Source organism: Petaurus breviceps, unplaced genomic scaffold, assembly GCF_028583685.1.
Source record: "Petaurus breviceps papuanus isolate PSGF00001 unplaced genomic scaffold, PetGlider_PUasm1.0 175, whole genome shotgun sequence".
NCBI classification, from domain to species: Eukaryota; Metazoa; Chordata; class Mammalia; order Diprotodontia; family Petauridae; genus Petaurus; species Petaurus breviceps.
Window position 1 is genome coordinate 62,118,374 of NW_027185764.1, and position 14,240 is coordinate 62,132,613.

The following is a 14,240-nucleotide window of genomic DNA, read 5'->3' on the forward strand; positions in this document are numbered from 1 at the left end:
TTTTGCCTAGTTGGGATGACATCTCACCTTCATTACTGAAAGAACTAAAAGTCTAAAACTAAAAGACTAGAACTAAAGATACTAAAAGCCTTAGGACATTTAATGTACTTTTGAAGTGCTTCAATCTTTGGGTCCCAAATTAAAAAGTGGTAGCAAAGCACACTTTTCCTCTCATATAGAATGGCATTCTTACTGAAGCAGGAAACTTCACAATCATATGTGCAGTGAGAGCCTAGTAACAGAACCATGTGATCATGACCAATAAAACACCACATCAGGCTTTTGGGGAGCAGGCCCCATAAGAGCATCATGATAACATCAACAGAAGGCATTGGTGGTCTAACAGCCCAAGAGTCCCCTCCACATGTGTCCCCTACATATTCATCCCTCCACATCCTGTATTCCTTAAGTATGCCCACTCTTCCCACTGATGGGGTTATATTTATTGGAAAATAGACACCAGGTTTAAATAGGGAATGTTCTGGTGCTAATTTTCACCATGGTATTTCATGAAGTATCTTTATTTTGAACTTCTTGTGTCCTCTGGCTGACTGGTAAAAGTAAACACATCAGTGGGGGCTTATAAACTATGATTTTGAGCATATGCAAGTACACTGAACCTGGAGTAGATTTTCTAAGGTCCCCATGTGCAAAGGAGGAAGCTAGGGGAGACAAACAATTGCTTTCCAAACTTCAAAATTCTTTCCGTCATTCAGATGTTATGACTTCCCCTCAATTCTCAGGCAACTACTGCAAAAACCATAGCCACTAACGCCAAAGCTGTTGTCATGGCTGCCTTGTTGGGGTTGAAAAGAAGACATGTGAAGTTCGTGTCAGAACTCCCTAAAACAAAATGTTCTCATTTGGCTCTTTAGCCAGACCAGCCGACAATCTCTTCCAGTCATTCATGGCCCCTACTAATGCAAACTGACTCTCCCACCAGCTGCAGTCAGGACTGCCTACAGATTTGTCAATCTGCCTTTCCCACATTGGAGAGCCAAGTGAAGGTGTCAATTCCTGCGCCACTTTGTCCTCTCAAAGTGATAGCGACCAAGCTGAAGTCAGCAAGCCGAAGCAGAGAAAATGCATCTGCAGGTAATTAGTAACAATCAGGGCTGCCCTGAAACTGCTGACTACAGCAGTAATGAGCCGGGCACATGTCATTGGCTTGCAAATGGAGAGCTCGCTTATGAACCGTGGCAGCAAGCAGTAAGAGCGGGGATTTTTTTAACTTAATATTTAATGTGGCATAAAAACGATGGAGAGAAATCGAGTTGTTCTCTAATCAGATGTTTAGTCGCCAGTCCATAACACAAGGGAGTCCGTGAATGAAGCGGTACTGAGCACTGTCATCGACATTCTCTTTCAGCATCATTTAGCCCGATTTCCTTTCTCTTTTTAAAGAGAAAAGAGTGGGAAAGAACCCAGGGTTGAGACGGCGGTGCTCCAATTCCCACAAACTATATCATTATAGACCTAACCCCTCAGGCTATCGGGGAGCGGGGAGCTTTGCAGGGCTGTCCCCGTGTATCATCAATTACAATGTGAATCTTTTACATTATATTCCTGCAAGTTGTGATGAACCCCAGACCACAATTGGGGGAAATGAAAAATGGGGACTGTAATTCAGCCAGCCCCTTTACTACCAGACTGCTTTGCATTAAACTGTTTTATGACATGACTTAAAGACTGAAGAATCACAATATGAACTCGACTTAGGTCAATTTGTGGATGAAAGCCCAACATGGTCCAAGACTTTCTCATAAAACCTGCTGAACCTTGAACTGCTGAATCCAGTCTATCTAAAGAGCTAGATTAGTTTTCTTGGTCACAATAAAATGCATTTTTCAAAGTCTTAGGACAGTATTTCCAGATCTTCACCAGGGATATGGTGCCTTTCAGCCCCTCAATGAAACTTAGAGTAATGAGCTTAGAAAATGCATGGATTTATTTTACCTAAAGGAGGATTGGGGTCCAATGGGTAAAATTCAATGAAGAACCTTCCTTTTTTTGTGATTTAACTGAACTTTAGTCTTCTAATAAAGAAGCTTTTCTTATGAGCATTTTTTTTTCAGTGAGCACGATAGTATAATAGAAAGAGGGCTAGATTTGGAGTCAGAGGACCTGAGTTTACATCCCAGCTTTGACATTCCCCTCTATGATCTTGAACATGTCACTTAAACTCTCAAGGCCTTAGCTTGATCATCTCGAAATATCTAATCTTTCAGAGGACTATGTGTTATAAGTACTTGTATCCTATGAAGAAAAGCATCTGTTTAGGAAACAATTTTACCAATTACTGTACATGCCTTTTGGGGGAATTACTGTGCCAAATGGCATGTTCCAACAAAACCACCCAGGTGAGATGGAAAATGTAGCTCTCATTTGGACAGCTTTTGTTATAGTTTACAAAGTACTCTTAGTAAGTGCCTAATAGATTCTTGTTAATTAATTGAGTGATTTAAATAAAAAAAAAAAAACAAATGAGTGAAAGAAGCATATTTCCAGGACTGAGCTAAGCCCAGTAAACTAGGAACCACATCCTCACATGGCCTCAGGTTAGAATGAGTTTCCAAAGGCTGTACTCCAGGAAGATTCCAGGGGATACCCTATACCTCTCTAATTTGGAGGGAAAGGTTGCCCTACAGTGAACTTTTGGTGAAATTTTATAAGAGTAAATGTGAAGTCTTACAGCTGGGATCAAAAAGTCAATTTCACAAGTACAATATAAGGAGGGGTTTATCTATAGAAAAACAAGTTGGAAGGAATTAGTGTTTTATAAGATCAATCTAAGTCAATCAGAAATTTCATGTGATCTTAAAACTGCATCAACAGAAAGATAATGTCTAGGACTAAGGAAGAAGGTGGTGGTGTAACATGGAAAAAAAAAACCACTGCCTGTGGAGTGAGTTCAGATGCTGCTTTGAGCACGTCACCTTTTTTTTGAGTCTCAGTTTCCTCATCTATATATCTATATCTCTTCTCTATCTGTCTGTCTACCTATCTATCTTTCTATGATCAGACTAAACTGTTTCTGACATGTTTTTCAAGTCTAGATCTGGAATCCTTATGGTTTGGCCAGACCACATCACTATGATTGTGTCTAGTTCTTGGTCCTATATTTTAGGAAGTTCATTGACAAACTAGAGATATTTAGCCCCAGGAAAATGTAAGGGGAACATGATATAGCTGTCACATGAAACAACTATGGAAGATGGACAGGAATAGGAATCACCTGTAACAGAGGGACATCCATTTTGCAGTAGTTCAAGTAAAAGGTAATATAGGCCTGAATTAGTAGTGATCCTATGAAAAGTAAGAGGGGAATGCATTTGAAAAATGTTGTAGAGGTAGAAATGGCAAAATGTGGCAAGATATGTAGGGTGAGAGAGAATGAGAAATCAAAGATAATGCTGAGGTTGTGATTCTGGGAGACTAGAAGGATGGTGTTGCCTTCTATAGAAACAGGGAAGCTTGGAAGCAGACAGAGTTTTGGGAGAAAGAGAATGAGTTCTGTTCTGGACATGTTCAATTTGGGTTGTCTATGAGACATCCAGCTTGAAATGTCCAGTGGGGAGTTGGGTATGCAGACTGGGGCTGGACATGGTGATCTTGGAGCCATCTGCATAGAGATGATGGTCATGCCTTGAACAGAAATGGGGAGATTGGGAGGAGGATTTATGGGGAAAGGTTATTTCAATAGGAAGGAAGTAAACAAGTATTTATTAAGCACTTACTTTGTGCCAGACAAATTTGCTTTACAAATATTATTTCAATCAATATTAATGATAGCTAATATTGATACTTTCTATGTGCCAAGCATTGTGCTAAGTGTTTTACGATATTATTTCAGTTGATCCTCTCAACAACTCTGGGAGATAGGTGTTGTTATTATACCCATTTTACAGTTGAGGAAGCTGAGGCAGATAGAGGTTAAGTGACTTGCCCAGGGTCACACAGCCAGTAAGTGTCTAAGGTCTGATGTGAATTCATGTCTTCTTGACTCCAGGTTCAGCAAGCTCTTCACTGGGCCATGAAGGTGCCTCTTATTGGTCTCTGCACCCCCAATCTCTCCTCTCTTCAATCTATCCTCCACGTAGCTGTCAATACAATATTACTAAAGCAGTGCTGTCAAACTCAAGCAGAAGTGAGGGCCACTAAACCATATATAAGGATCCTTGCAGGCTGTGTATTAACTTAGAAAAGCACATATTAACATTATCTATGTTTTGTTTAAATTTATTTTATTAAATATTTCTCAGTTACATTTTAATCTGGTTCTGGCCATATTTAGGAGTGTTGGGTGTGTGTGTGTGGGGGGAGAATATGGTCCTGTGGCCTTTTGACACTTCTGTCCTTAAGTCTGATGAGAGCAAATTTCCTGCTCAAGAATCTTCTAGGATAAAATACAACCTCCTGTGCTTGACAGTTAACATTCCTTGAAGATCTTGTTTTCAGGGAGATTCCATATTCTCACACACTCCACTCCAGCCAGACCATCCTACTGGCTTCTCCCCATGTAACACATTCCATCTCCCATCTCCAACACAAGCTGTTCCCCATGACTGGAATGTTCTCCCTCCTCATCACTATCTCTTCGGAGTCCTTTCTTCCTTCAAGGTTCAGCTCAAGTTCAACATCCTTAAGGAAATCTTTCCAGGTTCCCACAGTTGTCAAGCTCACACCCTCCCTCATGTTTGTCTATATCCTGTAGGTACTTCTTTGCAATTAGATCTCCTGGTCCAGTGGTCTTTGCAGCACCCCACATGGCTACCCCCCCTGGAGAGACTGCCTTTTGAGATGAGTCTTTCAATTCCCTGCCTTCAGTCTCAGCTATGCTATATAGATAGTTAGGGCTCTGAAAACAATGTTGGCACTACCATCAGTATCATTCAGGGCTTCCCTCGAAGCCAACAAATGGGTACACAGCCATTTACCCAATGAGATCTAGGGAGGTTTGGTTAGTGATGAAGCCAGTTGTTCAGCATTAGCTTCAGCTAAAAACATCCAGCTTCTTTCCCCAGTGACCAGTGTGCATGGTACCATTACTGTCACTAAATCATGTTTCTAGTTGAGTTCTAAACCAACCTTGAGTGGGTTAGGTTCAAGGCCGTGGCTGAAGTTAAAAATCAAACTACAATGACTACCTTGAAAAATTAAGAAAACACCAGACCACAGAGAGTCAATCAGCAGTAGACAGGAAACATTATCACTTTGTTTCCACTCAGACTAGATTGGGAACATATAAATAATTTAAAATACTACTTCTACTACTGCTGCTGCTGCTATTATGGCAACGAACAATAATTCTCTCCAAAGTTAACCCCTTGTCCATTGAGCGGGTGGGAGAAGTGGGGAGAAAGGCAAAGTAGATAAATGCAGGATAGGATGGGGAAGTGTAGGGACTTACTGTGTTGACACCATAATGGTAGTAGTGAAAGCTTGAGGGGGGGGGGAAACCACTGAAATACTGGCAAGTGAGTGGGGCACCTTATTTATACCACTGAGTTTTTGGCAGACCCGTTTTTCCCCTCAGCAAATCCATTATTTTCTGTGAATTCTTTTAAACACAGAATTGGTCTATATTTGAAGGGATCATTGGTTTTCTCATCTTTGGTGGGAAATAGCATGCAAGAAAAGAACAAGAAGGTAAGGTAGAATGGAACAAGTATTAACAAATATTTATTTAGCATTTTAAGGCTTGCCATGTGTTTCACATGTTATATTATTTGAAGAAAAAAATGAATAAATTAGAATTCCCAGTGCCCTCTCTGCTGGAATTGTGTCAGGGCAAATAGCATTGACCACTAGAGTGACATGCCATAATTGTGAATAAAATAAACTGAAGAGATAAGTAATTTCATTATGGACAAGTGTTCTGGCACAAAAAACCTAGAACCATCTTACAAGTTTTAAGTGACTGTTTGATTCTGTTTTATATCCTCAGTAACATCAGCTCCAAGTTACAAAACAATGTATTGCTGAGCAGAAGGCACTCATAAGAAAGAACTTAATCACTCAGCCTAGATTAGATAAAATAAGAGATGAAGTTATAGAGTTGCTAAAATCCAAGTTGGAAATGGTAAGAAACTGAGACCCTTGAAAATTTTTACTTAAAGAAGCATTAGATGGGTGGCTAGGTGGCACAGGGAATAGAGCACCAGCCCTGGAGTCAGGAGGACCTGCATTCAAATTGGGCCTCAGACACTTAACACAAAACTAACCAAGTGACCTTGGGTAAGTCACTTAACCCCAATTGCCCTACCTTTCCCTCTCTAAAAAGCAAAAAAAATAAAAATAAAAAAGCAAAATCTAAAGAAAACATTACCTAAAAACAAAATGGATGACAAAACAATATCAATGTCTCCAATGATTTTGAAAAGGAGATGAGCATACATGGACTGGAATTTCAAAAAGCCCCTTTTGAGTTTGATGGCATGAATCTAAATAACAGACCAACTCTTCCAAAACAGAGTAATTTTAAAGAAACAATTGGAATTTTGCTATAAATATCATGAATGAATATTCTGTCCCATGTTTCTCAATCAAATGACATATTTGTAAAATACTTAGCACACAGAAGATCCTTAATAAGTGCTTTTCCAACAGTATTTGAAAGAAAGGGTAAAAATTCAAGGACTGAACAGAACAGTATACCCAACAGGAGTTACCATGATTTAAAACACCAGGAAGAAAGGTAGAGCTCTTGAAAACAGGTGTCAAAAACTACACTGGCAGAAATTACTTTAAAAAGTAATTGGAGATCTGGGGAAAACCCTGAAAGATTAAATCAATGTCTAGATGGTACATGTAGTTAAATAAACAAACAAAGCAGAATGTGAAATTGGCCAATTAAAAAGAACAGAAAAGAAACACACAGAAGGGAACCTAGAAAACCAAAATATGTCAGAAATTCTCCATTCCTTTAATCAGCAACAGAAATCAAAAGTCAAAATCTTAATTCGATACACGGATTCAAAGCAGCATAAGGAACAAAACAAACAATTCGGCATCAATCAAAAACTACTACAGAGGATTAAGAAGCAAAGAAATTAAAGGAGGTTGTGAATCTTTCAGCAAAAAGGATGAGGAAAATTTCTGGCCATCTATATGGTCCCCCTATAAAGTTTAAATCAACAAAAATACAAGCTGGATCAAACAGGAAACAAAGCTTACACACCATTAATATAATGAACAATAGAACAATTACATCAAAGGATGGTGACTGAAACTCTAATCTCTGTAAAACTAGCAAGCAGTGGAGACAGATAAGATCTGTAATTACTGGCTCAAACACTTTACAGTGGCACATACGTTACCGGCACAGCCTTTTACCAGCTTCCTCTTATGCCTTACAGAAGGCATCACATAATTACTAGTCAGTCAACAAGCATTTTTTAAGCACCTACTATGTGTGAGGCATTGTGCTAAGCAAAGAAAGGCAAAATACAGTCCCTTCTCTCAAGGAGTTCACAGTTTGATAGAGAAGATAGCACACAAATAACCATGTACAAATGAGATTTATACAAGATAAATTGGAGATAATATCAGAAGGAAGGCATTAAGATTAAGTAGGAAGGAAAAAGGTTTCTCACAGAAAGTGAATTTTATCTGAAATTTGAAGGAAGCCAGGGAAACCAGAAGGCAGAGTCGAGGAAAGAAAGAATCCCAGGCATGGAGGAGAGCATATATGAGGGGAACAGCAATGTACTATGTGATCCAGTGTCACTGAAACCAGTGAAGAAGAGTCCGGTATAAGAAGCCTGGAAAGGTAGGAAAGGGCCAGGTTGAAAAGTTGTCCTGGAGACAAAAGAGAGCTATTAGGTTTTATCTAATAGGAGGGTGACATGATCAAACCTTCACTTTAAGAAGATCAGTTGGACAAACAAGTGAAGGATAAACTGGAGTGGGGAGAATTTGAGGCAGGGGTACCAAGAAGCCCTCTATTGCAAAGTTCGGGTCTGAGGCTGAGGGTTTATACAAAGGTACTAACAGGGTCAGAGGAGAGAAGGGGATGTTATGAGAGCAGAGGCAACAGTATTTGGTAACAGATTGGCTATGGAAGGGGAAAGACAGTGTTGAGTCAAGAAGGACTCCTAAGTTTCAAGCTTAAGTGACTGAGAAGAAGGACGTACCTTCTTCAACAGTAATAGGGAAGTTAGGAAGAAGGGAAGTTTTGGGGAGTAAGATAACAAGTTCAGTTTTTAACATGTCAAGTTCAAGATGTCAGTGAGTCAGCCAGTTCAAAATGTTCAATGAGCAATTGGAAATACAAGACTGGAGGTCAGGAGACCAATTAGGACTGAACAAATAAATCTGAGAATCATCAACATAGAGGTATTAGCTGAATTCATGGAAAGTGGAGACTGAGAAAAGATCGCACAGGTAGGAAGAGAAAAAAATATTACAAAAGGCTAAAGTCTATAGAAAGGTCAAGAATAATGAAGACCGAGAAAAGACCATTATATTGGGCAACTAAGAGATTATGGCACCTTTGGGAAAGTTAATTTAGGCCAATTATTTTTTGGTATACTATATACATATATATATATATGTATGTATATATATATATATAAAACTACATATTGGAGGAAGGATAAAAAGAATGGGCCAAGAAGTATCACAAGTAAAAAGATCAATTTATTATTGATTCAGTAATTATTGAACAAGTGCCCAAAAGCATTGTAGCACCTACATTGTCTATATTGATTATCACAAAGCCTTTGCCTCAATCTCACACTCATGCTTGTTCATGTAAAACAGACCAAAGTATAGCGAAAATGTTAGCATACTTGATGTCTACATGGAAAACTGTTCTCTGTTTAAAACATTCTGCCAACATAATAATGTCAAGGAAAATTCATAGAAAATGTGGCATTTCTTTTTTCAGGGAGTTAGTTTAAGGCCAGTGTGGTTCTCCCTAGTCTTGATTTCATTATCATCTCTCCTATAGATCTGAGTATAGCTTTCAAGTGAAAGAAAGGGTCAAACCAAAACATCTTATAAATCATTTTGGGTACATAGTTGACATCAAGCTATATGGCTCCATTGGAAAACATATTAAACAGTTCATCTCGTTTATCTCATGAAATTCTTAACGTGTGCCAAAGAAAGACAGAGTCTGAAGGCCTCAAGCTTGAATGCAGAGATCATGCTGAACCAATGAATGAAGCCAATTTTTACAAATATCTTAGTCTTCTCCAGACAAAACACATCCAGCATAAAGATATAAAGTAGAAGCTTATAACCAAATGCATTAAGAGACTTACTGGCTTCCTGAATTAAAAGTTGAATGGGAAGAAGAAAAACATTTAAATTGATTAACACCCTACACAATACCAGTCTTAATGTGTAATTTTGTAACTGCAAAAATGGACCATAATGCCTTTGGAAAGTATCCTAACAAAAACCCATGTGATGTTAATAAAACATAGGGCCTATCTCTTTTAGGCAGCTACTGAAAAATTAACATTTTCTCACCAAAAAATAAAGAGGAGGATTGATAGACATTCTCAGAGCACCTAATAAACAGGTCAAAAACCTATTTAAATAGTTCTGAGACAAGCAGACATCACGTCATGGGACAATAGTCAAGAAAGATAACCAGTACATGCTATTGGATAAGCCAAATATAGCTGACAAACTTGACTAACTTGACTAACCAATATAACAAGCCAAGATGGAACCTATGAAATTACTGTGATCCAAGAATGTAATTCACAAGCCTTTTATCTGCAACATCTGCACAAACTCAGCCAACAATATGTCAATAAAGAAGCATCAAATGAATGGTGGAGTCAGGTGGTAATGGAATGGTTTAAGATGACAATTCAGGTCCAGGTCATTGCCACCAGAAATGATGTTTTGGTCAGTGTCACTTGCTTAAGGAAAATGGCAGAAACTATGCAACACTGCTTCAGGCTTTAAAATATTAATGTCTACCAAATATCCAACAAGACATTAACTATGGGATAGCATTATACATAAGAAGCTAGCTGTTGGGGCAGCTAGGTGGTGCAGTGAACAGAGCACTAGCTTGGAGTCAGGAGGACCTGAGTTCAAATGTGATCTCAGATACTTGACACTTAACTAGCTGTGTGACCTTGGGCAAGTCACTTAACCCAAATGCCTTGCCTTCCTCCCTCAAAAAACAAAAACAAAAGAAACTTGCTGTCTATCACAGACTGTCAGAAGACAAATTCCCATAACATTATCACCAATCAAATTGTTGTCCACAACTACCCAAACATGACATAGATTCATAAAAACTAAAAATAACTTTTTTAATAGATGTCAACAGACCAGATAATCATAATATCCAAATTACATGGAATGAAAAGTTTTCAAAACACAGACACCTCCTAGAAGTCAAATTCATGTGGGATCGGGAGGAGGTACACATCATTCCTATTGTCCTGTCTACCACTGAAGTTGCACTAGAGATGATTTAATTAAATCCATAAAGGATTTTTTTTCATGCACTCAAACTTACAAATAGCAGTTATTTATTCACCTATGCAGTAGTCTATAGAACATTGAATGTTAAAAAATTATAGTAGATCAGTGATTAATTCCAGTATGCTTTCTATCTGAACTTCATGATAAAAGATGAGAATGACACACTGATAATAATTAATAATAATAAATTGTGAGCTCCTTGAAGGTAGGGACTGGTTTTAATTTATATTCCCAGGGCTTAGCATGGAAACTAGCACATAGTAGGCACTTAATAAATAGTTGTTGACCTCTTGACTAACAAGCTTTGAGCTTATAATTCCAAGTCCCAAGGCTTATAAAAAGCACCTCATTATTTACCTGGTTGTCACTGAACAATCCCCCCCCAAAGTGTTATTTACATTTCCTTTCTTATCACAAAGCTTTTGACTCAGTTTCATACTCATGGTTCAGTAATGGTCTGCAAATATGTCAATAGACTCAAGCAGAGCAAAAATACTAGAGTGTGTCATGTCCACATGGAGAAATGTTCTCTATTTAAAACATGCCACCAGCATAGTAAAGTCAAGAAAAATTGATCAAAAAAGTGGCATCTCCAAGGGAGACAACTTATGTTACTATGGCACTGTATAATGTTAATTCCTTTGTGTCACTACTGAATAGAACTAAGTGTGGCTTTCAAGCCAAAGAGGGGACATTTCTGTCTGGACTACATAAAAAAGAAAATTGATAAAGAAACAAATGATAATTATAAGTTTTGTAACTTATTTAGTGACAAAAAGGCAATTATTTTATCCACCTGGGCAATAGTCCATAAAACACTAAAAATAAAAGAATAATAGCAAGATAGCAACTTATACCAGGACTCTTTTCACCTAAACTTGATAAAAAATGATAAGAACTAGATGAAGAACAATGATCATTATATCAATAACAACTACATTTACACAGCCCTTTAAGTCGTACAAAGCAATTTTCTCACAATAATCTTGTTCAATAGATATAAGCATTATACAATCCAGTTATCCACAATATTAGTAGCATATTAAAGAAAAGAAAAATGATGTTCAAAAAGGTCTTTTACTTCCCCCAGGCTCGCCCAGCTAATCAGTCCAATTTCTAGTCTAATGCCCTTCATTTTCCAGATAATAATAAGTAACTCATATTAGTATAGCACTTTTAAGATTTGCAAAGCATTTTGTATTTCTTATCTCATGTGATCCCCATAGGATTATGAGGTACAGTAATAATAACTACTTCACAAAAGCTTACACCACTGGATTTGGAGTTATAGGACCTGAGTTTAAATCCAATTTCTGCCACTTAGTACTTATGTGACCTCAGGCAAGTTACTTCACCATTTGAGTGAATACATTGCAGCTGTCATGGAGGGGATTCATGCTTCAAATGGGGATTGGACTAAATGACTGGATTATCATCTCCATTTTACAGATGAATAGACTGAGGCACAGAGAAATTATTTGCCCAGGATAACACAACTAATAAGTACCTGAAGTCAGATTTAACCCCAGATCTTTCTGACTCCAAGTCAAATATTCTTTCTACTACATCAGGCTTCATCTCTTAAGGTGGAGAGGACAGTCAAAGCAGAGGGAGGTGAATCATAGGGCACAGCATGAGTGACCTGGAATGAAGAAGTCTAAGGGACTAAGTGGGACAAAGTAAAATTATAAAAACAAATCAACATCAGGGAGGAAAAGAATTTTCAGCACAATACAAGGTGGTCACTGATAATTATCGATAGTTCTCCTTTTGGGGTATCCCTTCTGTCATGGACTCCACTGACCTTGTTTCTGTATCACTACTATTGCTGTACTAGAAGATAGTAGGTGCTCAATAAATATTGGTGGAATTAAATTGTCAAAGTGCTATTTCCAATTCTGCTCATCATTCACTCAGAAGACTCAAACACATAGCCCACAAAGTTCAACCTATTTTATATAAGCCTTCAAGGATTCCCTCCAAAATTTGCTGCTTATGGATTCTTTTTCTTTCTTCTCTGCATTGTTTCTTATGCCTTTCAACAGACATTTATATTCCAGGAATTTGTTATTTTTTGCACGATAATATTTCATTGCATTCACATAATACAATTTGTCCAACCATCCCTCGATTGTTGATCTTCTCTATCATTCCCCCATTTTTTTAATGTTACAAATAATGCTGCTAAATTTTTTTAGCACAAATAGATCTCTCACAAACACACACCTCCCATCAATCTTATGCTTAAGATGTAGCCCCAATAAAATGGAGGTTTTTAAACTTTTTATGTCATTGATCTCTTTTTAAGTCTATAAAGCCTATGGATTCCTCTTTTTGGAATAAGGTTTTAGATGCATAAAATATAGAGGATTACAAATGAAACCAATTATATTGACATAGAGTTTTTAAAAATTCTTTAAAAAAAAGCCAAATTTCAAAGTATCAAAATATTTCATTTAAAAAGCCCAAGTTAAGAAATGTTGCAATAAAAGGATCCCTGGGCAAAAGATTAGCTAAAAAGCTTAAATGCATAAAGACAGAGAAAAATTAGTGTTCAACACCTGGGCTCAGGCATTCTGGTCAGTTCATTGATGCACAATACAATTCTTAATAACTCCTTAGTAAGCAGTTAAACAAATGATGATGGGTTTAAGAGTCACCTTATATAAAAGAGTACTTATTAATGGGCCACTTTCAACCATGATATGGCTAAGGAACCAGGACTTAAATTGATTTTTATTGATATAAAACAGCAGGATCTGTAGATTCAAACCCATCACAAATCCCAACCTCATGTATTCCAGATGTAACACCATTTAAACAACCTTCTGATAAACAGCAATACAACCACATAGTAAGGCTCAGTTACTGTTTTGTGCAAGTTTTTTAATCTAAGTTTTAGATTTGTATCTTCTCTGGCCTTGTTTGAACAATAAGTAATGAACTCACATCAAGACCAAGACTTCCTTAGAGAGAATAGCCTCCCATCCACATGCACATTCCAATGTTTTATGACCTTATTATAATATAAATAGCTACCAACAGCTATAAGCACCAAAATGCTTCTGTGTTTTTCCCCCACTCAATCAACAAATCCATTTGGTTGCAACATACATCAGTCTTTAGCATTTCTTACCTGTCACAATGGGGTATGACTGTGGCCCTGGGACATTGGCCCCTATATCCGCAGACGTAGGGCTTGTTAAATTGGCCTTCATGTCATCTAATCCACCAGCTAGCGATGCCATGGCTGAGTATTCTGTGGTCTGAAAAATTAAGCAAAAAACACCTCAGCAATACAATAGCTGAAGAGCTATAGTTATGTGCTGCTGGACTCTCTGCCATTAACCAAACCAGTAGAATTCCTCCACAATGCCAAATCCCACTAAATAAGAAAACCAGAATACATTTAGTAACACACTTCCATTCAGTTTCAGTCCTAGATCACTGGGTATGGAATACAACAAACAAATGGGTTTCTCTGTCGAACTTCATGGAAATAGACAGCAAATTTGTCTCAGTCAGTGTTGAATGCAGAACTTAGCAGAAAATAACTGGGTCCAAATGAGTTGATCATGATTCGGTTCAAATTTTGCTTCTGGTATATTAATGGTTCATGAAACTAAATTCCTTTTCACTACTGTATGCAAACGCAGCATGGAAGAGAAACGGGAGCTGGTTGTTTGGAAGAGATCCATGTCTCCCACCAAGGGAAGAGTCGTGTTAGTCACAAATCAGACAGCAGCAACCAATGTCTCCCTGAACTGGTGAATGAATGAGAG

At 37.8% G+C, this 14,240-nt stretch overlaps 1 protein-coding gene across 1 annotated transcript in view; it reads right to left on the reverse strand.

Moving 5' to 3' along the window:
- PAX5 (paired box 5) overlaps positions 1–14,240 on the reverse strand; it is a 341,577-nt gene that overhangs the window by 168,377 nt on the left and 158,960 nt on the right. Inside the window, exon 7 of the mRNA XM_069085433.1 lies at positions 13,595–13,724. Within this exon, the coding sequence (XP_068941534.1) occupies positions 13,595–13,724 (130 nt within the window). The remainder of the gene's footprint in view (positions 1–13,594; positions 13,725–14,240) is intronic.